This window comes from Carassius carassius, chromosome 37 (genome assembly GCF_963082965.1).
Source record: "Carassius carassius chromosome 37, fCarCar2.1, whole genome shotgun sequence".
NCBI lineage: Eukaryota > Metazoa > Chordata > Actinopteri > Cypriniformes > Cyprinidae > Carassius > Carassius carassius.
The window spans coordinates 28,005,813-28,033,351 of NC_081791.1; the positions used below are offsets into that span (position 1 = coordinate 28,005,813).

Genomic DNA, 27,539 nt, shown 5'->3' on the forward strand with positions numbered 1-27,539 from the left:
GACTGAAATCACAAAAGCGATTCTACAAAGTATATTGTTATTCTTTTGTAGGGTATTGAATTATTTTTTATTGATTTAAATATTATTATTATTATTATTATTTTAATCCACTTATAATGAAAAATGTTAATATTGTTAAAAACAATGCATGACAAATAAAATAGTTGTTCAAGAAAATATTATATACATTTTTTAAATAGTTATTAATTGCATTAATGTACGTAAAAATTATGTAAACTATAATATAAACCACACAAAACTTCACGAGATTGCGACATTTTCTCTCAAAATCTGGACATTTTTATGGCAATTACAATCACTTGAAATAACATCGCAGTTGCAGTTAACTTTTAAAAAATATTTTTATTCCCTGTCAAAAATTAGCTTCCATACCACAAATACAGCTGAATTATAATGATTTAAACAATAATATAACTTATTATCATTATTAATTATAACAGAATTCATATTATATATATATATGATTTTACATTTTTAAAACAACCGTCGGTTAGTGTCTGGCGGATGAGTCATCTCTCCTCCGCTCCGCTGGGCGACGTAAGAGCGCGCGCGCGCGCCCGAGCCGCGTGACGTCACACACAAACAATCGGAGAAGAAGCGCGGACAGATCGGCGTTAATATTCAAAATTCTGCTCTTATATTGTAATAAATACACATGTGACAGCCGCAGCAGAAGCCAGTCCCTGTTCAGACGGATGGAAGAGTTTCTGAAGCACTTCAACAGCGACAGCAGAGCGGTACATTTACATGTATTTACTTGTTATATATGTACTGAGGTTATATTCACTGCTGTTCAAAAGATTTGTGATGTTTTAAAGAAGTATCTTCTGCTCATCAAGACTGTATTTATTTGATCAGAAATACAGAAGAAAAACAGTAATATTGTGAAATATTATTACTGTTTAAAACAGCTGTTTTCTGTGTGAATCACTGTTAAAGTGTAATGTATTTCTGTGATGCTCCGCTGTATTTTCAGCATCATTCCTCCAGTCTTCAGTGTCACATGATCTTCAGAAATCAGAATAATACGCTGATTTATTATCAATATTAATATAATGTTTGTCGAAACCGGTGATACTTTTTTCAGGATTATTTGATGAATAAAAAGTTAAATAGAACTGCGTTTTAAAAATAGTATTAAAATATAGTAAAATAATTAAAATAGTATTCTTTTGTCACAATATACACTACTGTTAAAAAAATGTGTGGTATTTTTTCTTCTTTTTTTCGTTTTTTCTTTTTTTTGAATGAAATTAATGCTTTTATGTGTTAAATTGATAAAGGTGAAATATACTTGTATTATAAAATATTTTTATTTTAGATAAACACTGTTCTTTTTAATCTTATTCATCAATGTAACTTGAACCCCCCCCCCCCCATCAATAAATAAATAATTTATTTATTATTTATTTATAAATAAATAAAATAAATTAAGCAGCACAACAGTTTCAGCTTTGATAATAAATCATCATATTTTCATGATTTCTGAAGATCATGTGACACTGGAGACTGGAGGAATGATGCTGAAAATACAGCGGAGCATCACAGAAATACAATACACTTTAACACAGATTCACACAGAAAACAGCTGCTTTACATTAGAATAATATTTCACTGTTTTTACTTTTTTGATCAAACAAATACAGTCTTGATGAACAGAAGAGACTTCTTTAAAACACATTACACACCTCACTGATCCCAAACTTTTGAACAGCAGTGTGTGAGTGTGTGTGTGTGTGTGTGTTGTATAAGGTACTGATGTGTGTGTGTGTGTGTTTCAGGAACAGCGCTGGCTGTCTGCAGTGTATGATGCTGTGCAGCAGCAGCTTCATCCTCTCATCGATGTGTCTCTGGGTCTGTCTGTGGCTCGTCTGTCTCTGGCCGTGGTGTCGAAGGTGCAGACGGTCGTGGGCTCGGACGCTGGTTTACCTGTCAGCTACAGGTGAGTCTGACGCTCAGAGATTTATCAGAGTCCTGTAATGTGCATCGTGTGTTTCTGTCAGGTTTGTGTCCGTGTCGGAGCTGATCCGGGATCAGAGAACCGCCTGCTGCAGCAGCCTCCGCTGGAGCTCCGCCCACTACCAGGATCAAGCTAGGGGGGCGGAGCTAAAGCTGCCCACTTACAAAGCTCTCCCACGTGACAACCTGCTTCTGATTGGCTGTCTGTGTGACGGACGGGCCGCGGGGACAAGTGACGGCGTCTGGAGGGTGAGGGACGCGGGAGGAAGTGTAGCGTGTGCGGTGAGTGGACAGGAAGTAGATAAATCACAGCCTCATTCTGGAGCCATTAAACTCATCTGATATATTATAGATGACAAACTTAAAAACAAATCAAAATTAGAAATTGAGTAAAAATGTGAGTAGTTGCTAATTAAAAATTACTTTCTGAAATGAGTTGTTAATGCTAAAATTACTCAAATTAAAATAAAAATGCATTTAAATACAATTGTAAAATATGACAGACAATATTATATAAAACAATTAGATTAACAAATTAATAAAACTAAAATTAATTAAGTTAACGCTTAAATTACTCAAATTAAAGTAAAAATACATTTAAATACAGTTTTAAAATATATCATTGTATTATATCTTTTAAAACCTAATAGACTAATAAATTAATAATACTAAGATTTACATGTGAACTGAAAATATTTAAGTTATTTTATTTTATTATTTAAAATCCCATGCTACGTGTACACAATATTAATAAATATTATAAAAGTTTATTAATAGTTTGCTGAAATACTAAAATGTCTAAAATAAAATAAAGATAAAGCTAAATAGAAATGTTGATAATAATGAGAGAATTTATGACAGAATTAATAAAATCTAAGAACTGAAAAGCTTTTTTCAGTTTCAGTGATCATTTATCACTTTTGATTTTTACCATATTTTGACAAAATATGACTTCTTATCCGTCTTTATGCATTATGATTATCCATAAAGTGCTGTATATAATCTGTTTCTGGTGCAGATGCTGAAGTCGTCTTGTCTCTGGTTGGGGAGGCTCATGCTGTTTCCCTCATGGAACTACATCCCCCATAATGCACCAGCTGCGGGTTACCTAGAGCTGCTGGACCCTCCGGTGTGTGTGACCCTGGAGGCCATGGCCTTTGACCCCGGAGGAGCCCTGAGTGAGGTCCTGAGCGTGACGCAGGCGGCTGAGCTCCTCAGACAGAGGTGAAGCAGCTCTGGGTTTGAGACCGGGATGTGTTCGATCAGGAGCGTGACGTTCTCTCTCTCTCTCTGTGTGTGTATGTGTGTGTGTCAGGTGTGAGGGTCAGGGCTGTGTGTGCGTCAGCGGCCAGGTGAGCGTCGTCTGTCCTCTGCTGCTGATCCGTGGGAAGCAGTTCTTCTGTCTCGTCCTCAGAGAAGCAGGATGTTCAGTGCCTGTGTTCATCACCGTGAGTCTGAGAGGAAGCTGAAGAAATAAAAGTTTTACTTTTAATCTTTGAATTAATCAACTGAATCAAAGTCTGACTCGCTTAATGTACCTGAAGATTGTTTATATACTATTTATTAATATTTAGAATTTTACTTTTAAGTTTTAGTTATTATGTAATGTGCTTTTTCAATATTTCTATATAGCTTTAATATTTTTATTTAGACTTAAACTTCCTTTAGTTAGTTGCCAAAATACCATTTCTTAATTTTGTGTAAGTTTAAGTATTTTTAGATGTAGTATATTCATTATTTATATTATATATTATTTATATTGTGCATTATTAATTATTATTTCTACATTATATTATTTTATTAATTATTATTATTATTTATATATATATATATATATATATATATATATATATATATATATATTTATTTCAGCTTTATTTAAATTACCAAATATATATATATATATATTATTATTTTTTATTTTTTATTTTTTTACATTTTAGCTTTAACACTGATATACACTGTCATTTATATTTCTATATTTCTATGATAAAATATTATGTAATATTTCTGTTTACATAATATTTCTTTTTATATGTATTTACAAATATTCATGCTTTTCTACCTCACTGATTAAATTTAAATGTATGCATTTAGCCGACGCTTTTATCCAAAGAGACTTACAGTGCATTCAGTAAACTTTTTTTTTTTTACCTAAAATATGAATGCATTCTTTGATTTCTGTGCATTCACAGGTAAACAACAGTCATTAATAATGGTTTTATTGGCACATGAATGAGTTTGATCTGTGGTGTGTGTTCTGTCAGGAAGCCAAGCATCAGTTCTGGAGGCAGTGTGTGTGTGTCGGTCAGAGCGTGTGGATCTCGTCTCTGCGTGTGTGTTCACTGCAGGGGCTGGAGGGCCGGCGTGTGCTGACGGACAGCTGTCAATCACGCCTCCATCCTCAGCCGCAGCTGCAGGAGAGCTCTGAGGATCCAGACACACACACAGACTCCATCAGCGCAGATACACACCTGTGCTCCGGCTCCGCGGTCCGAGTCAAGCGCTCCACGCTCATCAGCTTTAAGGTACTCAACCAGACTCTTTTGTGTTGTTTTACATCATTACACTACTGCTCAAAAGTGTGGGATCAGAATGATTTTTAATGTTTTGGAAGAAGTCTCTTCTGCTCATCAAAGATGCATTTATTTAATCAGAAATACTGGAAAAACATTTAATATAGTGAAATATTATTATGATGTAAAATAACATTTTTATATTTTAATATACATTAAAATCTAATTTATTTCTGTGATCAAAGCTGAATTTTATTTAGCATCATTACTCCAGTTTAAAGTGTGTTTTCAGGATTCTTTAATTAATAAAAAGTTTAAAAAGAAGAGCATTTATTTAAAATAGAAATCTTTTCTGACAATATACACTATAGTTCAATAGTTTGGGGTCAGTACATTTCTATTCTTTCTTTTTTTTTTTAAGAGATTAAATCTTTTATTCAGCAAGCATGTGTCAAATTGATAAGTGATAGCAAAGATTTAAATTGTTAGGAAAGGTTCATATTAAGAATAAAAGCTGTTCTTTTTCAATTTAAATTCTTCAAAGAATCCTGAAAAAAGTATCAATATTTGTCAGTAATAAATCATCATATTTTCATGATTTCTGAAGATCATGTGACACTGAAGACTGGAGGAATGATGCTGGAAATACAGCGGAGCATCACAGAAATAAATTATATTTTAAAGGATATTAAAATAGGAACCGTTATTTTATATTGTAATAACAATGCTGTTTTTTTCCTGTATCTTTGATCAAATAAATGCAGCCTTGAGGAGCAGAAGACACTTCTTTAAAATCCCAAAGCTTTTGACCGCTAGTGTATGTGGAAAAAGACAAAAACTGCCGTTAAGTAAACAGGCATGACCTTTGACCTGTGCTGTAACCGGTTTCTGTGGTAACGGTGTGTCTGATTGACAGGGAACCGTCACAAAGATCTTGAATGCAGAGGCGGGGCTTTATGAGATTGACGGACAGGCGGGGCTTTGTCTGGCCTATCAGCCGGCTCAGAAGTGCTGCGGCGGCTTGAGGCCAGGGGCGGAGATTCAGGTGAGCGTGATGTCATCAGCAGCAGGTTCAGATCAGACAGATCCAAACATGCGAGAAACATTTCTGTCTGTTGTCTCCAGCTTCACAACGTTCACTTCCTGTACCGCGCTTCCCCGTTCGCTCCTCATGTGGTTCTGTGCGCGTGTCTGCGCTCCAGTCTGCAGGTCACTGCCTTCAGCCGCTTGAGCTCAGAGGTGGAGGTGTCGGGGTCACACGGGCCGCTGCGTTGCCTCCTGCTGGAGAAGAACCTGGGCGCGTCGCAGTATCTCTGGCTCTGCTACTGTCAGAACGCCATCGCTGAGAGGTGATGCTTCAGTATCATCACTAGTGCTGGACGATATACACACACATCAACCACATACACGTCTGACTAAAGCTTGGAGAACTTTATTAACACACAAATAATAATTTAACTGGGCAAATAACCCAACTGTGAACCGGTGAAGATGAGCATTCGAGATTTCTTTGTGAAATTGAAATATAACACTATAATAATATACTATTATTGCTCTTTTGTTGGTTTTAATTAGTTCTGTTGTCCTCATTTGTAAGTCACTATTGATAAAAGTGTCTGCTAAATGACTAAATGTAAATATAATGTAAAAATAATTCAAAATAAGGCTTCGTCTGTGCTCCTTCCATTTAAAATTAGAGGCAACCACTGCATTTTAATCATGATCTAAACAAAGATGCTGCATACATTCAACATGAGCAGTTTTAAATCTAAATTAGATTGTTTAATTTCAAAAAATGAAGCAAAAACAGAATGATTTGACTTCGGTTTTGTGAAAGTATACATAAGAAATATCTGCATGAAACAGAAAAATCACAATTTGATTTTCCCCTCAAATGATACCCCAAATACTGTAGTGTATCGTCTCAGTGTTAGCAGTCAGTGTCACGTTATTAACCTGTGTGTGTGTGTGTGTGTGTGTGTCAGGTTGTGTCCACGCTGGGTGAGAGCGGAGCGAGTGTGTGTGGTCGCCGAGCGGCTGCTGGACTTTGTGTGTGATGCTGAACAGAAGACCCAAAAAAAGAGAAACATTTACAGAGAGATGATACAGGAGCCACACCAGTGCCCTGTTACCATGGTAACACACACACACACCCTGTTATCACCATATCTTACAAACACCCACACATGCCCTATTACCCTAACATAAACATATGTCCTATATACCACAGTAACATACACATACACACACATGCCCTGTTCCTATAGTAACACATACATATGGGCTGTGCTCCACTTCACTTTTAGACACACACTTTTAAAACAGCCCTCGCTTACCTAGATACATATAGAATGCCGCATCAAACAAATTCGCAAGGGAAAAAATTTGAATAATAAATAAATTCCATAGTGCATTCCAAAGGGGAGTAAGGGAAGTTAGCGAGAGAAGGGCATTAAAAATATTGAGAGTAATGCACACGCCCTGTTACCACAGTAATGTGCCCACACCCTGTTACCACAGTAATGCACACACGCCCTGTTACCACAGTAACGCCCACGCGCCCTGTTACCACTATAACGCCAACACGCCTTGTTACCACTGTAACGCCAGCATGCCCTGTTACCACTGTAACGCCAACACGCCCTGTTACCACAGTAACGTCAACGCGCCCTGTTACCACAGTAACGTCAACGCGCCCTGTTACCACTGTAACGCCAACGCGCCCTGTTACCACTGTAACGCCAACGCGCCCTGTTACCACTGTAACGCCAACGCGCCCTGTTACCACTGTAACGCCAACGCGCCCTGTTACCACTGTAACGCCCACGTGCCCTATTACCACAGTAACGCCCACGTGCCCTGTTACCACTGTAACGCCAACGCGCCCTGTTACCACTGTAACGCCAACGTGCCCTGTTACCACTGTAACGCCAACGCGCCCTGTTACCACTGTAACGCCAACGCGCCCTGTTACCACTGTAACGCCAACGCGCCCTGTTACCACTGTAACGCCAACGCGCCCTGTTACCACAGTAACGCCCACGCCCTGTTACCACAGTAACGCCCACGCCCTGTTACCACAGTAACGCCCACATGCCCTGTTACCACAGTAACGCCCACATGCCCTGTTACCACAGTAACGCCCACGCCCTGTTACCACAGTAACGCCCACGCCCTGTTACCACTGTAACGCCCACACGCCTGTTTCCACAGTAGTACTATTATGATAACACATGTTGATAGAGGAAAAAGCATACAAATTGTATTGAAAACATGTTTTGCAGAAGTAATGTTATTCTATGAATTGATCATTAACTTATTCCTGTTCAGATATGTTCATTTAAATATAAAATCTGGGGAATGAAGGAATGCAACCCTTTTCTTTCAGGAATTGCATTCCTGTTCTTTCAAACACTGAATGATTTGTATTGATTGTGTGTAGTAATCATCAGTCTGTGTTTCTGTCAGTTCTGTGTGTGGTGGCCGTCTGCGGCGCTGTGGTCAGTAAAGCAGCTGTCTGATTGGATGAGGCGTGAGGTTTGGGAGTCTCTCTCGCTGCCGTCTCTCCTGCCTCCGTCTGCAGCTCACATGACGGCGCTGGAGCTGAACGCGGCTCTGTCCTGGTCCGTTCATGAGGTCCCACTGACAGACGTGTCCCCAGAGTCACCGCTGTTAGTGGGGGTTCTGGAGCTGGACTCGACCCGCGCCACACTGCAGCTCAGAGACCAAACACACGCGCTCAACTGCCTGTGTGTCTCAACCCACCAATCAGGAGCCAGAACCGCACACATCAACACCGCCTGGCAGGGTAGCGCTCATTATCAATTCATTTGATTATGTATTGAGTGTTATTGTCTGTTATAAGAGTGGTGTGTTTTCAGCCCTATTGGGACGGTTGTTGGAGTGAAACGTGGGGTGGGACTAGTGGTGTTATTGTTAACTACAACTATTAGAAAGCATCTAAAATAAAATGCTAATATTAAATTGAAAAACTTTGAACTAAATGGAAATGACAAATGTTGCCTTGGCAACAACCTTAAAGAGATAGTTCACCCAAAAATGTATATTCTGTCAGGTCTGTCAGTGATTTTACTGCGGTCCAGATTGTTAGCTGTTGTTTAAGCTGTAATGGCTCATTACTTTTGCGGTGTGTGTGTGTGTGTGTAGGTTGTCTAGTGTGTGTGCGGCGGTGTACATTAGTCATGGAGAGGTTCATGAAGACACAGTTCCCTTCCTGGAAACACCTGGATCAGTCGACTTACATCAAACACAAACACTGCAGGTACACACACACACTGGACCCTCAACAGGCCTCACGCTTTTCTACTGTACAAACTGTACCCCGCACACGAAACTTTCATATATTAACATATATTCCAATTCCAATCACATATTATCATGAAAATTACATTTCAGGCAGATTTAAAATCATATAAACTTACACTAATAACAGTCACATAATCTTTCAGCCAAGAGTAAACGTCTGTTTGATTACATTTTAAAAGATTAATTCAAATACTTAATTCGTTGCTTGTTTTTTTTTTTTATTACCACCAGCATTGATTTTTGCATTAAATCATAAATCAAATTAAAGTATTCCAGTTAAAGTATGAGACATGCTTTTTAAATATTTAAAATTAAATTTCAATCATCAAAACTGAATTCAGAAATTCAGATTAAATCGGATTTTGGGAAAAACTTAAACTGATTTCATAGGGCCCTAAATTTGGTTCAACTTTTAATAAATTGTACAAGTTTCATGATTTCAAATCATTACATGTGCCTTTTGGTTACTAAAGTTTAATTTACAAATGTAATCCGGCAAAACTGAATTCAGAGTTTTTTTTTACTTTTTAATTAGAATCAATTAATTAATTTCAATTAAGTTTAAAATTATGCCCTAATTAAAACACAAAAAAAAGAGGAAAAAAATTAAAACAGATTTTTTAAAATTTATTTAATTTTATTTTTATTAAAAAAAATTATTTTTAGTTTTTTTTTTATATATTATATAATTTAAAAATAGAAGTTATATATTATTTAAAAACCCCTTGCTAGGTGTGCTGCGTTAAGCTAACTGAGACTTGTTATAGCACTTGTATATTATTGCTAGTTTTGATTGCGTCTGTTGTCCTCATTTGTAAGTCTGCTAAATGTCTAAATGTAATTTGGATGGGAACCTGGGACAGATCTTTATACGTGTGTGTGTGTGCGCACGCAGGGTTTATCTTCAGCTGTGTGTGGAGGATCTGACCATCATCAGTCCGTCTGCTGCCATGAGCCGCAGAGAGAGACCCAGCGATGGCCCCGAGAGCGCTAAGAGACCCCGAGCCGACGCGGCCCCCGAGCGACCTCTGACCCCTGCGGCATGTGTGAGTGTGCTGCTCAGACTGGAGTCCAAGCAGGGCGTGACGCTGCAGAACGGCTCGGCTCAGGCTCTCGGGCTGCAACCGGGCTTCATGTGCAGAGCCGTCTGTCTGGGAGACGTCCAGAGCTGGAGCAGAGATCCCACAAACGGCCGGACGCAGGAGCACGAGGGACACGGAGACACACAGAGGGTCAGAAACACCCACTCCAAACATCTCACCGGTTCAGAGACAGATGTGTTAAACATCACACACACTACCGCTCAGAAGTTAATTTATTCCTGTGATGCACAGCCGTGTTTTCAGCATCATTACGCCAGTCTTCAGTGTCACATGATCATATTTCTTAGGGCACTAAATGTAATTTTGAACATCAAGCGTGTCTAGAAACATTGAGATTATCGGTTCATCTTTAGAGACTCAGTATTACAAAACTGATTATGGATCAGTGGATATGAACTACAGCAGACAGTAGTTTAGAAGAGGCTGATGGGATTGAGTGTGTGTGTGTGTGTGTTTTGCAGATTGAGCTGCACTTCATGGGTTCGTGTGTTCGCTGGTTCCCTGTCCTTCATCCTGGATGTGTGTACAGAATAATCGCACGCAACACTGAGGTCAGATCATAAAGACAGGAAGAGACTCACATGCACAGCTGTCAGTCACAGATCAGTCTTAAACATGTCTGTCTCTCTCAGGATGTGAGTGTGTTAAAGGCCAAAGGGGTTTCAGCGAGGGGCGGAGTCACACAGCTCAGTAGCCCCGCCCTCCTGCTGCAGCCACAGTGGCGCATTCACACCATCACAGAAGAGCTGCCTGATGTACAGGTAGACACACACACACACACTCACAGATGTTGATTGTTAGTGACCTTTGACCTGTGCTGTGTCCTCAGTCAGCAGTTCCTGTGCTCATGAGTGTGTCTGAAGTTCTTCACAGCAGGTGATGATCGTTTCACCAAACACATCTTCAGCTCTGAAGTCGTTAGCGTTATCGTTCAGTCACTGAGATCCGGTCTGTGTTTCACAGCTCCGCCCCTGAGATCGTCTCCTTTAGTGGAGTCATCACTCAGCGAATCACGTTGCAGGAGGACAACGGAGCCAAACCCACGATCCAATCGCTGACAGCTTCTGAAGGTCTGGCCCCGCCTCCAGGTTCACACACACATCTGCTGACGGAGTTGCTGTGTTTATAGGAATCTCTTTCTCTGTAAACCTCCAGATGCACGTGTTGAGCAGGATCTGCGTGTGCGTCTGACCGTCCAGGACGCTGATTGTCCAGGTCATGTGATTGACGTGTACGTGGATCTGTCGTGTGGCCCGTACACGCTCGGTCTGATCGCCGGAGCCACGGTCTCGGTCCATCACATTCAGCGCAGAGTCTCCAGGTCAGTGACTTTTGGACTGCGTCAGTAAGAAATATCATTCATTAATTATAGCAGGTCTCAGCTGTGTGATTGTTAATAACTGTATTATTACCCGGCTCTATAGATGAACAAATTTGCAAAAAAATAATAAAGAAATAGCAAAATAAGTAAAGTCTACGATTAATCAATTCTAAGTAAGACCGGCCCACCTGATTGTCATACAAGATACAGAAAAATAAATAAATGTGGTAATATTAAATATGTGTGGATAAATGAATGAATGCATAAATATGCAAATAAATGTAAAAATAATAATGAAATATAATAATGAAAATAACCAAAAGTGGCTTTATTACCAAATGCATTTTAAATTTAGTGTAATTAAATTTACACTTTAATCTACAATAAATCAATGGTATTTAATACATGTAAAAACAAATAAATGCATAAATCGATGTAAAATAAAAAAAAATAGTAATAGAATAAAAAAATAAATAAAAAAAGTAATGGGAAAAAGTAAAACAAATTTATTTTAGCAAATAATTCATTCCTTTTTTTTCTTTTAATTTATTTATTTTACATTTTTGGAGGTTTGGTCCTCCATATAGCTTTATATTTTAGGTTGTGTGATTTTATCCGCATGCATACAGTATGTTTACTTCAAATGATATGGATTATATAGTAAATCTCAACAGCTTGATTGTTTATATCATTGCAAAATATTAACTGTATCATCGTCTGACTCTGATCTGCTAAATGCAACTATGAGGCATGAAGATATCATAAACATTATCATCATGATTTTCTTTCAAGCTTTGAATCAGGAAACATTGTGAAAAGTTCTGAGCTGATGAATCTGACTTGATCTCTAGTGATGGTGTGTGTGTGTGTGTGTGTGTGTGTGTGTGTGTGTGTGTGTGTGTGTGTGTGTGTGTGTGTGTGTGTGTGTGTGTGTGTGTGTGTGTGTGTGTTTCAGAGCGTGTAACGTGTACTGCCGCTCTCTGCCCATCAGCTGTGTGAGTGTCACTGATCTGACGTCAGTCCGTTCAAGGCAAGTCACACACTTATTTACACACCTGTGTTTGTTTCAGTGAGGAACAGGACTCTGATCACAGCTGACAGCAACACTCAAACCTACACACACACACACAGCAGAGAAAAAATATAGCATTACATAATTGTATGGGAATAAAGCGTACAGGTGATTTCATGATGATAATAATAATAATTGTGGTGAATAAGTGATGATTTCAGTTTAGTTGTTAATGTATTGTGGTGAATACTGTAGTACAGTAATGTGGTAATTACACAGCCCTGCACAGATGCTTTGCTTCATGGTTTCTCTCTGTAGGTCAGGTGTGGCTCTGTCTCCTCCTCCCATGATGCTCTTGGGCGAGTGGGCGTCGGGCCGGGCGCAGTGCTGTGTGCTGGCTCAGGTCAAAGGTCACGTGGTGTGTGTTTTATCCCTGCGGCTGCAGTGGACGTGTTCTCTCTGCGGGAGCATCTTCAGACAGGTACGGATCATTTATACAGTAAAGACTATGCAGGGTTATTTAACATTCCTGTACCTAAACGTCTTTTAGACTTACATGAAAAAACCTGAAAGCACTGTTTATTTCATTTGTGTCTTTGTTCTGTTGTATTTTATTTTCTGCGATTTGCTATCTGTGTAGCATATAGGTAAATACAAGTTCAGGATGTGGAAATTTCCGATAAATGTTCATGTTATATATTTCGGTTGCATTTGTGAGTTAATAAAAATGTAGATGGTTGTTTAAAATATGTGCATAATATCGTAACATCGATACAGAATTGTGTGGTAAGAGGTATCTGAGAATAGATATCATATGTTTGTGACGAACCCTCTGATCTACATATGTGTGCAGCATTCCTTCCTGTCCGCCCTCTTTTTCTGCTGCCTCAGTTTTAGAAGTATTCTTCATGGTTTTTTGACCCTGTGACCTTTTTCGTTCTCGCAGACGTCCTGTGGCCGAACTCACCCTCCATGTGACTCGACCAGCGCAGTGTTTCAGGCCGAGGCCAAGTGAGTGTGTGATAGTGTGAGGATAAAAACACGTCCTGATGGTTCAGCCATTGATCACGTGTGTGTCTCTGTCTTTGTGTGTGTGTGTGTGTGTGTCTCTGTCTCTGTGTGTGTGTCTCTGTCTCTGTGTGTGTCTCTCTGTGTATGTCTCTGTGTGTCTCTCTGTATGTGTCTCTGTCTCTGTGTGTGTCTCTATGTCTCTGTGTGTCTGTGTGTGTCTCTCTGTGTGTGTGTGTGTCTCTGTCTCTGTGTGTGTGTGTGTGTGTGTGTGTCTCTGTGTGTGTGTCTCTGTCTCTGTGTGTGTCTCTCTGTGTATGTCTCTCTGTATGTGTTTCTGTCTCTGTGTGTGTCTCTATGTCTCTGTGTTTCTGTGTGTGTCTCTCTGTGTGTGTTTCTGTGTGAGTCTCTGTCTCTGTGTGTGTCTCTGTGTGTGTCTCTCTGTCTCTGTGTGTGTCTCTCTGTCTCTGTGTGTGTGTCTCTGTCTCTGTGTGTCTCTTTCTGTGTGTGTGTGTGTGTGTGTGTGTCTCTCTGTCTCTGTGTGTGTCTCTCTGTCTCTGTGTGTGTGTCTCTGTCTCTGTGTGTGTCTCTCTGTGTATGTCTCTGTGTGTCTCTCTGTATGTGTTTCTGTCTCTGTGTGTGTCTCTATGTCTCTGTGTTTCTGTGTGTGTCTCTCTGTGTGTGTTTCTGTGTGTGTCTCTGTCTCTGTGTGTGTCTCTGTGTGTGTGTCTCTCTGTCTCTGTGTGTGTCTCTCTGTCTCTGTGTGTGTGTCTCTGTCTCTGTGTGTCTCTTTCTGTGTGTGTGTGTGTGTGTGTGTGTGTGTGTGTCTCTCTGTCTCTGTGTGTGTCTCTCTGTCTCTGTGTGTGTGTGTCTCTGTTTCTGTGTGTGTGTCTCTGTCTCTGTGTGTGTCTCTCTGTATGTGTTTCTGTTTCTGTGTGTGTCTCTATGTCTCTGTGTTTCTGTGTGTGTCTTTGTGTGTGTGTGTGTCTTATGTCTTTGTGTGTCTCTCTGTGTCTATGTTTCTGTGTGTGTCTCTGTGTGTATGTGTGTCTCTGTGTGTGTCTCTGTGTGTCTGTGTGTGTGTATGTGTGTCTCTGTCTCTGTGTGTCTCTCTGTATGTGTCTCTGTCTCTGTGTGTGTCTCTGTGTTTCTGTGTGTGTCTCTGTGTGTGTGTGTGTCTCTGTCTCTGTGTGTGTGTCTCTGTCTCTGTGTGTCTCTCTGTATGTGTTTCTGTCTCTGTGTGTGTCTCTATGTCTCTGTGTTTCTGTGTGTGTCTCTCTGTGTGTGTTTCTGTGTGTGTCTGTGTGTCTCTGTCTCTGTGTGTGTCTCTCTGTCTCTGTGTGTGTGTGTGTCTCTGTTTCTGTGTGTCTCTCTGTCTCTGTGTGTGTGTCTCTGTCTCTGTGTGTGTCTCTCTGTGTGTGTCTCTCTGTATGTGTTTCTGTCTCTGTGTGTGTCTCTATGTCTCTGTGTTTCTGTGTGTGTCTCTGTGTGTGTGTCTCGGTGTGTTTGTGTGTGTGTGTGTTTCTTATGTCTTTGTGTGTCTCTCTGTGTCTATGTTTCTGTGTGTGTCTCTGTCTCTCTTTGTGTGTCTCTGTGTGTCTGTGTGTCTCTGTGTGTGTGTCTCTTATGTCTCTGTGTGTCTCTCTGTGTCTGTGTGTGTGTGTCTATATTTCTGTGTGTGTGTCTCTGTGTGTGTGTCTATATTTCTGTGTGTGTGTCTTTATGTCTCTGTGTGTGTGTCTATGTCTCTTTGTGTCTCTCTCTCTGTGTGTGTGTGTCTCTATGTCTCTGTGTGTGTGTCTCTTTGTGTGTCTTTATGTCTCTGTGTGTGTGTGTCTATGTCTCTGTGTGTGTGTGTGTGTGTGTGTCTCTATGTCTCTGTGTGTGTGTCTCTGTGTGTCTCTATGTCTGTGTGTGTGTGTCTCTTTGTGTGTCTTTGTCTCTGTGTTTGTGTCTGTCTCTGTGTGTGTGTGTGTGTGTCTCTGTCTCTATGTCTCTGTGTGTGTGTGTGTCTCTCTGTGTGCGTCTCTGTCTCTCTGTGTGTATGTGTGTGTGTCTCCGTCTCTGTTTCTCTGTCTCTCTATGTCTGTGTGTGTGTCTCTTTGTGTTTCTTTATGTCTCTGTGTGTGTCTCTATGTCTCTCTGTCTGTGTGTGTGTGTGTGTGTGTGTCTTTCTGTGTGTGTGTGTGTGTGTGTGTTTGTGTGTCTCTCCGTGTGTCTCTCTGTGTGTGTCTCCGTGTGTGTGTGTGTGTGTGTGTGTGTGTGTGTGTGTCTCTGTTTGTGTCTCCATGTGTCTCCATGTGTGTAGAGTGGTGGTGGAGGACGGCTCTGCTGATGCTCACGTCTGGTTCTCTTCTGACGCCGTCTGCGACCTGCTGAAGTTGAATGTGAGACAGTGGGAGGGGCTTCAGAGACATGTTAAGGTCAAAGGTCATGTGAAGGTGTACACACGAGGACGCAACATGGTAAGTGTTTCAACACCTCGCGTAAATGAGTGCTTCCATATAATCACTCACTGTATGTGTGTGTGTGTGTGTGTGTGTGTGTGTGTGCAGACGTGTGACGAGGACCCTGATGATGCTGTAGTTCAATATCTAAGCCGACTGTGCTCCAGCACCGCTGTGTGTCGACCGATTCACCTCACCTGCCGACTGCGAGCTCAGAGAACAGGTAAACACAGAGACACACACACACACACACACACACACACACACAGTCATGTTTTAACCATGCATCTGTAGGGCTGTACCACTGAATGCTAAATGGTGTGTGTGTGTGTGTGTGTGTTTCAGGGAAAGCTCAGCTGAGGAAACTTCATCGAGGACAAACTGAATTCATCTGCAAATTCACACCTTCACTGCAGTTACACTGCCAACATTTACACACACACTAAACACACACACACACACTGAAACACAATGACTGGCATGCAGCAGACCTGTGTCATGTGATCAGATGCTGCTCACTGTTTTATGTGTTTGATGTTCTGCTGCTGTTTTGGAGCTCTTATCTAAATAATTATTCAGAAACAGAAATAAACAGAATTATGTTTCATCATTTGTTGCGTTAGATTTATAGATTTGAATGTCTTGAGTAGTCTCATCACTAGCCAATCACAGAGTAGGAAAGCATGTTGGGCGGGGCTCCTGACAGATGAGCTCTCAGGGGGCGGAGCTTGCAGACGGTCACTGATCAGACACACAGCAGCAGGACAGCAGGTATGTCACACATTAAAACACTTAGTTTCACTGGGTTTCTCATGTGTTAGGGGTTTTGGAGGTCTGATATCTTCTCACGTCACTCGTAATGTCAGTTGTGCTTGTTGAATGTTCATTTTAACGGCTCTTATCAAGCACACACAGACCTGTGTGTGTGTGTGTATGTGGACATTGGCTTTCTGTGTGTGTGTGTTTGTAATAGAAATCAATATGTTCAGCAGGAGAGTAAATAGCTTCAAAGGCAGAACGAGGATCTTCTGTAGTTCTGAATTCACATGAGGAAGAAACTTCCAGAGCTTCTGCTGGTGGTTTAGTTAGTGGCTTGTGGTTCAAGGTTGTGTAAAATGTATTTTCTAGGAGGAATATGTCTCGCTTCTGGTCTCATATCGTCAGTCTGCTGCAGATTCATTCGGCTCGTGAACTCATGCAGAGATTCCCAAACGTTTGGTCACTTTTTGAGCTCAAACATTTGCTTGAAGCCCTGTGTGATATTAACTTAATATTTTAATAATTTAACAACTCATTCACGTTCTCGGTTCTCTGATGTCAGTTATGATATGCAGGTTAACAAATATATATATATATATATATATATATATATATATATATATATATATATTTTTTTTTTTTTTTTTATAGATTCTATTTTTTTATTTATTGTGATTTTACATTTTTATTATTTAATTAATTACTAATAAGTGTTTTATTTTTGTGATTTTTTTATTTTTTATTTTAATTAGACGTTTTTATATTTTAATTATTTAATACTTTTTTATTGTATAACAATTTTTTTGGGTTTTATTTTAAAATCTTTAGTTTCAATTTTACTTTCTTACAATTTAATAAATGTTTAGGAAGTTTTTATTTGAAAATGTATCGTTTAATTTTACGTTTGTGATTTAATGCATGTTTAGTAAGTTTTTATTTTCATTTATTTTAAAATCATTTATTAAATTTGACATTTTTGTTATTTTATTTTTTGTGTTTTAATTTGACCTTTTTATGATATCACTTCTTTTAGTGTAGAATTTTATTTGCTTTATTATCATATTTCATATTTTCTAGCTAGTTTAGACTAATTTCTGTGATTTTAAACTGAATCTTCAGATATTTTTCCTCTCCAACATGTTTAAATATTTTAAATCACTGTATGTTTTGTCTGTATGTGTTTAGAGTTTTTCTTTGGTTTCTCTGCGAGTTTTGAAGCTGCTGGAATAAACAAATAAACCTTAGAAATAATAATAATAATGCACTTTTGAAAGATTATGTCACATGTTTTTCATAGAAGCTTTTCAGTTTTTCATGTTCTCGGAGATGTATTTTTGAAGGCTTTCTGTGGTCACTGGACTGATTTAAGCTACACAAATACATTTTTGATGTTGGTCCTCAGCTTGTGTGTGTGTGTGTCTGTGTGTGTGTGTGCTTTTATTAATAGCCCTTTCTATATAGATCATAACTTTGTTTAGTGCTCCTATGAAAGTTATTGGTATGACTTTGTGAAAATGTAACTACAATACTCAATGGAATAGCATAGACGTGACCAGTGTTAGGGGTATCGCAAAAGTAACGGGAGTTACATAATCAGATTACTTTTTTCATGTAACTAGTAAAGTAACGCATTAATTACTTTTTAATTTGCAAGAAATTAATCGGAGTTACTTTTTCAAACAGGTAACGCCAGTTACTTTGTTTTCCCATTTATTGACTGAAATCGGAAGAAAAAAAAACTGATTTACTATTCATCAAACAAATTAAACCAGTGTAATTCATACTCAAAATATGCCACAAACCTGTAATAAATAACACCAATGTATCTAATCCCATTTTATTAACCAGTGTCATTGCTGCTGACCTTCGATGATCCAGTTTAACCATACTAAGCAAAAGTGACTTATACGCTAATAATCGTTCTTCATAGTTTTTTTTAATTTTTTTATTGATGAAGAGTGTTGAACCCTCTTCTCCTGTGTTCTACTGTACAGACGAGAATGTGTGTGAGTGAGTGTGAGAATATGTGTGTGAGTGAGTGTGAGAATATGTGTGTGAGTGCGTGTGAGAATATGTGCGTGAGTGAGTGAGTGAGAATATGTGCGTGTGAGTGAGTGAGAATATGTGCGTGTGAGTGAGTGTGAGAATATGTGCGTGTGAGTGAGTGTGAGAATATGTGCGTGTGAGTGAGTGTGAGAATATGTGTGTGTGAGTGAGTGAGAGAATATGTGCGTGTGAGTGCGTGTGAGAATATGTGTGAGAGTGCGTGTGAGAATATGTGTGTGAGTGAGTGTGAGAATATGTGTGAGAGTGCGTGTGAGAATATGTGTGTGAGTGAGTGAGTGAGAATATGTGCGTGTGAGTGAGTGTGAGAATATGTGCGTGAGTGAGTGAGTGAGAATATGTGTGTGAGTGAGTGTGAGAATATGTGTGAGAGTGCGTGTGAGAATATGTGTGTGAGTGAGTGTGAGAATATGTGTGTGAGTGAGTGTGAGAATATGTGTGAGAGTGCGTGTGAGAATATGTGTGTGAGTGAGTGTGAGAATATGTGTGAGAGTGAGTGTGAGAATATGTGTGAGAGTGCGTGTGAGAATATGTGTGTGAGTGAGTGTGAGAATATGTGTGAGAGTGCGTGTGAGAATATGTGTGAGAGTGCGTGTGAGAATATGTGTGTGAGTGAGTGTGAGAATATGTGTGTGAGTGAGTGTGAGAATATGTGTGTGAGTGAGTGTGAGAATATGTGTGAGAGTGCGTGTGAGAATATGTGTGTGAGTGAGTGTGAGAATATGTGCGTGAGTGAGTGAGTGAGAATATGTGCGTGTGAGTGAGTGTGAGAATATGTGCGTGAGTGAGTGAGTGAGAATATGTGCGTGTGAGTGAGTGTGAGAATATGTGTGTGTGAGTGCGTGTGAGAATATGTGTGTGTGAGTGCGTGTGAGAATATGTGTGTGAGTGAGTGTGAGAATATGTGTGAGAGTGCGTGTGAGAATATGTGTGTGAGTGAGTGTGAGAATATGTGTGTGAGTGAGTGTGAGAATATGTGTGAGAGTGCGTGTGAGAATATGTGTGTGAGTGAGTGTGAGAATATGTGCGTGAGTGAGTGAGTGAGAATATGTGCGTGTGAGTGAGTGTGAGAATATGTGCGTGAGTGAGTGAGTGAGAATATGTGCGTGTGAGTGAGTGTGAGAATATGTGTGTGTGAGTGCGTGTGAGAATATGTGTGTGTGAGTGCGTGTGAGAATATGTGTGTGAGTGAGTGTGAGAATATGTGCGTGAGTGAGTGAGTGAGAATATGTGCGTGTGAGTGAGTGTGAGAATATGTGCGTGAGTGAGTGAGTGAGAATATGTGCGTGTGAGTGAGTGTGAGAATATGTGTGTGTGAGTGCGTGTGAGAATATGTGTGTGTGAGTGCGTGTGAGAATATGTGTGTGTGAGTGAGTGTGAGAATATGTGCGTGTGAGTGAGTGTGAGAATATGTGCGTGTGAGTGCGTGTGAGAATATGTGTGTGAGTGAGTGTGAGAATATGTGCGTGAGTGAGTGAGTGAGAATATGTGCGTGTGAGTGAGTGTGAGAATATGTGCGTGAGTGAGTGAGTGAGAATATGTGCGTGTGAGTGAGTGTGAGAATATGTGTGTGTGAGTGCGTGTGAGAATATGTGTGTGAGAGTGCGTGTGAGAATATGTGCATGTGAGTGAGTGTGAGAATATGTGCGTGTGAGTGAGTGTGAGAATATGTGCGTGTGAGTGAGTGTGAGAATATGTGTGTGAGTGAGTGAGTGAGAATATGTGTGTGTGAGTGCGTGTGAGAATATGTGTGTGAGAGTGCGTGTGAGAATATGTGCGTGTGAGTGAGTGAGTGAGAATATGTGTGTGAGTGCGTGTGAGAATATGTGTGTGTGTGAGTGAGTGTGAGAATATGTGTGTGAGAGTGCGTGTGAGAATATGTGTGTGAGAGTGCGTGTGAAAATATGTGCGTGTGAGTGAGTGAGTGAGAATATGTGTGAGAGTGCGTGTGAGAATATGTGTGTGTGTGAGTGAGTGTGAGAATATGTGTGTGAGAGTGCGTGTGAGAATATGTGTGTGAGAGTGCGTGTGAGAATATGTGCATGTGAGTGAGTGTGAGAATATGTGCGTGTGAGTGCGTGTGAGAATATGTGTGTGTGAGTGAGTGTGAGAATATGTGTGTGTGAGTGAGTGAGAATATGTGTGTGAGTGCGTGTGAGAATATGTGTGTGAGAGTGCGTGTGAGAATATGTGCGTGTGAGTGAGTGTGAGAATATGTGTGTGTGAGTGCGTGTGAGAATATGTGTGTGTGAGTGCGTGTGAGAATATGTGTGTGTGAGTGAGTGAGAGAATATGTGCATGTGAGTGAGTGTGAGAATATGTGCGTGTGAGTGAGTGTGAGAATATGTGCGTGTGAGTGAGTGTGAGAATATGTGCGTGTGAGTGAGTGTGAGAATATGTGCATGTGAGTGAGTGTGAGAATATGTGCGTGAGAGTGCGTGTGAGAATATGTGTGTGAGATTGCGTGTAAGAATATGTGTGTGAGTGAGTGAGTGAGAATATATGCGTGTGAGTGCGTGTGAGAATATGTGCGTGTGAGTGAGTGTGAGAATATGTGCGTGTGAGTGAGTGTGAGAATATGTGCGTGTGAGTGAGTGTGAGAATATGTGCGTGTGAGTGAGTGTGAGAATATGTGCGTGTGAGTGAGAGAGAATATGTGTGTGAGAGTGCGTGTGAGAATATGTGTGTGAGTGCGTGTGAGAATATGTGTGTGTGTGAGTGAGTGTGTGAATATGTGTGTGAGAGTGCGTGTGAGAATATGTGTGTGTGAGTGCGTGTGAGAATATGTGTGTGTGAGTGAGTGTGAGAATATGTGTGTGTGAGTGCGTGTGAGAATATGTGTGTGTGAGTGCGTGTGAGAATATGTGTGTGAGTGCGTGTGAGAATATGTGTGTGTGTGAGTGAGTGTGAGAATATGTGCGTGTGAGTGCGTGTGAGAATATGTGTGTGTGAGTGCGTGTGAGAATATGTGTGTGTGAGTGAGTGAGAGAATATGTGCATGTGAGTGAGTGTGAGAATATGTGCGTGTGAGTGAGTGTGAGAATATGTGCGTGTGAGTGAGTGTGAGAATATGTGCGTGTGAGTGAGTGTGAGAATATGTGCATGTGAGTGAGTGTGAGAATATGTGCGTGAGAGTGCGTGTGAGAATATGTGTGTGAGATTGCGTGTAAGAATATGTGTGTGAGTGAGTGAGTGAGAATATGTGCGTGTGAGTGCGTGTGAGAATATGTGCGTGTGAGTGAGTGTGAGAATATGTGCGTGTGAGTGAGTGTGAGAATATGTGCGTGTGAGTGAGTGTGAGAATATGTGCGTGTGAGTGAGTGTGAGAATATGTGCGTGTGAGTGAGTGAGAGAATATGTGTGTGAGAGTGCGTGTGAGAATATGTGTGTGAGTGCGTGTGAGAATATGTGTGTGTGTGAGTGAGTGTGAGAATATGTGTGTGAGAGTGCGTGTGAGAATATGTGTGTGAGAGTGCGTGTGAGAATATGTGCATGTGAGTGAGTGTGAGAATATGTGCGTGTGAGTGAGTGTGAGAATATGTGCGTGTGAGTGAGTGTGAGAATATGTGTGTGTGTGAGTGAGTGAGAGAATATGTGTGTGAGAGTGCGTGTGAGAATATGTGTGTGAGAGTGCGTGTGAGAATATGTGTGTGAGAGTGCGTGTGAGAATATGTGCGTGAGTGAGTGAGTGAGAATATGTGTGTGAGTGAGTGTGAGAATATGTGTGAGAGTGCGTGTGAGAATATGTGTGTGAGTGAGTGTGAGAATATGTGTGTGAGTGCGTGTGAGAATATGTGCGTGAGTGAGTGAGTGAGAATATGTGCGTGTGAGTGAGTGAGAATATGTGCGTGTGAGTGAGTGTGAGAATATGTGCATGTGAGTGAGTGTGAGAATATGTGCGTGTGAGTGAGTGTGAGAATATGTGCGTGTGAGTGAGTGTGAGAATATGTGTGTGTGAGTGCGTGTGAGAATATGTGTGTGTGAGTGAGTGAGAGAATATGTGCGTGTGAGAATATGTGTGAGAGTGCGTGTGAGAATATGTGTGTGAGTGAGTGTGAGAATATGTGTGAGAGTGCGTGTGAGAATATGTGTGTGAGTGAGTGTGAGAATATGTGTGTGAGTGAGTGTGAGAATATGTGTGTGAGTGAGTGTGAGAATATGTGCGTGAGTGAGTGAGTGAGAATATGTGCGTGTGAGTGAGTGTGAGAATATGTGCGTGAGTGAGTGAGTGAGAATATGTGCGTGTGAGTGAGTGTGAGAATATGTGTGTGTGAGTGCGTGTGAGAATATGTGTGTGTGAGTGCGTGTGAGAATATGTGTGTGTGAGTGAGTGTGAGAATATGTGTGTGTGAGTGAGTGAGAGAATATGTGCGTGTGAGTGAGTGTGAGAATATGTGCGTGTGAGTGAGTGTGAGAATATGTGCGTGTGAGTGAGTGTGAGAATATGTGTGTGAGTGAGTGAGTGAGAATATGTGTGTGTGAGTGCGTGTGAGAATATGTGTGTGAGAGTGCGTGTGAGAATATGTGTGTGAGAGTGCGTGTGAGAATATGTGCGTGTGAGTGAGTGCGTGTGAGAATATGTGTGTGTGAGTGCGTGTGAGAATATGTGTGTGTGAGTGAGTGAGAGAATATGTGCGTGTGAGTGAGTGTGAGAATATGTGCGTGTGAGTGAGTGTGAGAATATGTGCGTGTGAGTGAGTGTGAGAATATGTGCATGTGAGTGAGTGTGAGAATATGTGCGTGAGAGTGCGTGTGAGAATATGTGTGTGAGATTGCGTGTAAGAATATGTGTGTGAGTGAGTGAGTGAGAATATGTGCGTGTGAGTGCGTGTGAGAATATGTGTGTGTGTGAGTGAGTGAGAGAATATGTGTGTGAGAGTGCGTGTGAGAATATGTGTGTGAGAGTGCGTGTGAGAATATGTGTGTGAGAGTGCGTGTGAGAATATGTGTGTGTGTGAGTGAGTGAGAGAATATGTGTGTGAGAGTGCGTGTGAGAATATGTGTGTGAGAGTGCGTGTGAGAATATGTGCATGTGAGTGAGTGTGAGAATATGTGCGTGTGAGTGAGTGTGAGAATATGTGCGTGTGAGTGAGTGTGAGAATATGTGTGTGTGAGTGCGTGTGAGAATATGTGCATGTGAGTGAGTGTGAGAATATGCGTGAGAGTGCGTGTGAGAATATGTGTGTGAGAGTGCGTGTGAGAATATGTGCATGTGAGTGAGTGTGAGAATATGTGCGTGTGAGTGCGTGTGAGAATATGTGTGTGTGAGTGCGTGTGAGAATGTGTGTGTGAGTGCGTGTGAGAATATGTGTGTGTGAGTGAGTGAGAGAATATGTGTGTGAGAGTGCGTGTGAGAATATGTGTGTGAGAGTGCGTGTGAGAATATGTGCATGTGAGTGAGTGTGAGAATATGTGTGTGTGAGTGCGTGTGAGAATATGTGTGTGAGTGCGTGTGAGAATATGTGTGTGTGAGTGAGTGAGTGAGAATATGTGTGTGAGAGTGCGTGTGAGAATATGTGTGTGTGAGTGCGTGTGAGAATGTGTGTGAGTGCGTGTGAGAATATGTGCGTGTGAGTGCGTGTGAGTGAGTGTGAGAATATGTGCGTGTGAGTGAGTGTGAGAATATGTGTGTGTGTGAGTGAGTGTGAGAATATGTGTGTGTGTGAGTGAGTGAGAATATGTGTGTGAGTGAGTGAGTGAGAATATGTGTGTGAGTGAGTGTGAGAATATGTGTGTGTGAGTGCGTGTGAGAATATGTGTGTGTGAGTGAGTGAGAATATGTGTGTGAGTGAGTGAGTGAGAATATGTGTGTGAGAGTGCGTGTGAGAATATGTGCGTGTGAGTGAGTGTGAGAATATGTGTGTGAGTGAGTGAGTGAGAATATGTGTGTGTGAGTGCGTGTGAGAATATGTGTGTGAGTGAGTGAGTGAGAATATGTGTGTGTGAGTGCGTGTGAGAATATGTGTGTGTGAGTGTGTGTGAGAATATGTGTGTGAGTGAGTGAGTGAGAATATGTGTGTGTGAGTGCGTGTGAGAATATGTGTGTGTGAGTGCGTGTGAGAATATGTGTGTGAGTGAGTGAGTGAGAATATGTGTGTGTGAGTGCGTGTGAGAATATGTGTGTGTGAGTGCGTGTGAGAATATGTGTGTGTGAGTGCGTGTGAGAATATGTGTGTGTGAGTGCGTGTGAGAATATGTGTGTGTGAGTGAGTGTGTGTGTGTGTGTGTGTGTCTGAGAGAGAAAGTGTGTATGTGTGTGAGAGTGAGTGAGTGTGCGGATGAGTGTGTGAATGTGTGAGGGAGTGTGAAAGTGTGTGTGTGTTAGAGAGAGTGAGTGTGTGTGTGTGTGTGTGTGTGTGTGAGTGGGTGAGTGAGTGTGTGTGTGTGTGTGTGTGTGTTAGAGAGAGTGGGTGTGATAGTGTGTGAGAGTGAGTGAGTGAGTGTGCGGATGAGTGTGTGAATGTGTGAGGGAGTGTGATTGAGTGAGTGTATGAGAGTGTGTTAAAGTGTGTGTGTGTTAGAGTGAGTGTGTGTGTGTGTGTGTGTGTTAGAGAGAGTGGGAGTTTGAGTGCGTGAGTGTGTGTTGCTGGTGTTCGGTGCTGGCGGGTGTGTCTCTGGTGCTGTGGTTTATCTGTCGCTGGTCAGCAAAGATAGACTGAGGAATGCAAGAGATGTAGGTGATGTCGTCAGCGCTGGCACTGATGGGAAATGAGCTCAAGCTCGGCTGATGTTGCATCACATCTGTTGACTTTACTGATCCGGTCAAAAACACAGGAGTTTCCAACATGACACAAATAATCAACAGTCAGAGTCCGTCTGTCATGATGTGATGCTGAGAGACCATCTCACCGTGGAATAAACTCTCGTTAGGATCAATGACAATTAAAGAGCATGTGACGGATATTGTGTTTTGTATAGGTTATCACTAGCTATTTATTGTGAGGTATGTATAACTAGCTGTACTGTATATAAAAACAGTAGAACTCTGTTTAAAGTCTCTAAGTGTGTGTGTGTGTGTGTCACAGGTGTTGAAGGATGATGGATTCTGTCACAGGTTTGATTTCTGGGGTAAGATTCATTCAATAATCCGTTCATTATTTCATTCATCTGCTGGTCACCGTTAACATATATGCATTACTTTTAATTTTACAATCTTTGAACTTTGTTCTTCTTTCTGTTTTTGTCTCTGACAAATTTGGTTGTTATTATCATTATTTAAGGAATATTTTCGGGTCACTGTATTTTTACACACACACACACACACACACACACACACACACACACACACACACACACACACATATATACATACATGAATACATACACACTTTTTATATCTACATAATTTTTATTTCATTTTATTTGTATCAATTTAAACTAAATGAAAATAAGAAATATTATTTTGGCCTCTAGCTGGAATTAAAGTTTACGGTTTTTAAATTTCATTTTATTTCCGTGAACTATTATTTTGTTTCCAGTCATTTTTTTTAATAGTTTGGATTTTAGTTAATTATAATAGTTAAAGACTATCATTCTCATGTGACTGTGTGTTATTATTATTCTACTTAAAACAGTGTGATAGTTTATAACTGTAACACATTCATTGTGCTTTTATTCTGGAGTTGATTGTGTGTGAGCAGGCGGCGGGGGGCGGAGCTCAGGCGAATGAGGGTGTGGAGGAAGGGGGCGGAGTCAGGCGGAGAGTCCCCCCTGTTGAGCTGAAGCTGGTCCCGCTGGAGGAGGGGTCAGAGGTCACGCTGAACAGTGACATGATGATCCTGCATCGGCAGATGGACCGCAGGAAAGCAGCCGTCTACCTCACACTGAGCGGCCTGCTGATCTTCACCACAGGTTTAACACACACACTCACACACAGTAGTTTTTTTTATAATGTTTTGCTCCTGCAGCGTAATGTAAGGTCATGGGATGATTCCAGTGATATGTAGTGTGCAGTAATGCTCTAGGATCAGTGTCTGGTCTCGTCCACAGCGTTCCTGCTGGGATACGTGGCGTTCCGTGGAATGTGTCGTCTGTGTGGGAACGAAGGGGATCTGATTCCTCTGAGCGACGCGGCGGGAGCTCAACACTCGCCCGAGGGAGGAGTCATGTACATGGCAGAGCTCAGAGAGATGCTGAAGAAATACCTGAAGGAGGAGAGGATTGAGAGCACACTCAGGTCAACAGCTGCTGCTATTCACTGTCTGTCACTCTGAGACTGCTTTAGAAATAATCTGTCAATAGAAATAGAAATAAAGGTAACTTGACTAAACATTACCTTAAAAAAGTCACATAAATGATTAAACTTTTTTAAAACGTAAAAAAAAAACATTTTAGATTAAATAAAAATATTTTTTTAATTAAAACTAATAAATTATTTTAAAATAAAACAGCGAAAGAAAATATAACATTTACTAAAAATTAAATCATAAGCGAAACAAATACTTTAAAATAAAACAAAATCAAAATAAAACACTACACAAGTCTTAAATCACAAAAATGTAAAGTACAAATAATTAAAATAATAATAATAAAATAACACAATAATAAATATGCCCAGTTTAAGCAAATAATTTAATATGAAACAATTAAAAAGCTTTCTAATAATAAAAAAGAAACTAAATATTTAAAAAATAATATATATATATATATATATAAATAATTATAACGCTTACTAAAAATTAAACCATAAAAATATACAATTAAATAAATTATTAAATTATTAAAAAATTAAAGTAAATAAACAAAAACATTTACTAAACATTTCTGAAGACATTAAAAATGTCTAATTAAAAGATTTCTTTAAAACAGCCAAAACAAAAAAATTCTAAAAATTAAATCATAAAAAAAAAATCTAAGTCAATATAAACACAAACAAATATTAAATCATAATGTCAAATTAAATTAAGTCTTTTAAATTAAAACAATAAAAGAATACAAAAATTTTATCATGAAAATGTAAAATAAAAATGTGATTATTGTAAAAAAAAAGGTAATAATTAATTA

At 40.2% G+C, this 27,539-nt stretch overlaps 2 protein-coding genes across 3 annotated transcripts in view; both read left to right on the forward strand.

Moving 5' to 3' along the window:
- Positions 1 to 582: 582 nt before the first annotated feature.
- Positions 583 to 16,299, forward strand: ctc1 (CTS telomere maintenance complex component 1). Its single transcript, XM_059528515.1, has 23 exons — positions 583 to 758; positions 1,803 to 1,963; positions 2,025 to 2,262; positions 2,999 to 3,204; positions 3,296 to 3,428; positions 4,248 to 4,508; positions 5,413 to 5,541; positions 5,622 to 5,845; positions 6,482 to 6,632; positions 7,965 to 8,304; positions 8,664 to 8,778; positions 9,718 to 10,054; positions 10,387 to 10,476; positions 10,558 to 10,686; positions 10,755 to 10,801; positions 10,889 to 10,995; positions 11,081 to 11,246; positions 12,202 to 12,276; positions 12,577 to 12,739; positions 13,205 to 13,269; positions 15,575 to 15,731; positions 15,822 to 15,936; positions 16,059 to 16,299. Exons 1-23 carry the CDS (start codon positions 717 to 719, stop codon positions 16,157 to 16,159), a joined length of 3,552 nt encoding a protein of 1,183 aa, XP_059384498.1. The 5' UTR covers positions 583 to 716; the 3' UTR covers positions 16,160 to 16,299.
- Positions 16,300 to 16,417: 118 nt separating this feature from the next.
- The window catches only part of tfr2 (transferrin receptor 2), a 22,126-nt gene continuing 11,004 nt past the window's right edge, over positions 16,418 to 27,539 (forward strand). Inside the window, exons 1-4 of one of the 2 annotated variants that reach the window (XM_059528517.1) lie at positions 16,418 to 16,484; positions 25,562 to 25,604; positions 26,177 to 26,387; positions 26,526 to 26,712. In XM_059528517.1, coding sequence (XP_059384500.1) covers positions 25,572 to 25,604; positions 26,177 to 26,387; positions 26,526 to 26,712 — 431 coding nt within the window. In that variant the 5' untranslated portion in view covers positions 16,418 to 16,484; positions 25,562 to 25,571. Of the gene's footprint in view, positions 16,485 to 25,150; positions 25,480 to 25,561; positions 25,605 to 26,176; positions 26,388 to 26,525; positions 26,713 to 27,539 lie in introns of those variants that run through there. The other variant, XM_059528516.1, reaches the window with a different exon arrangement.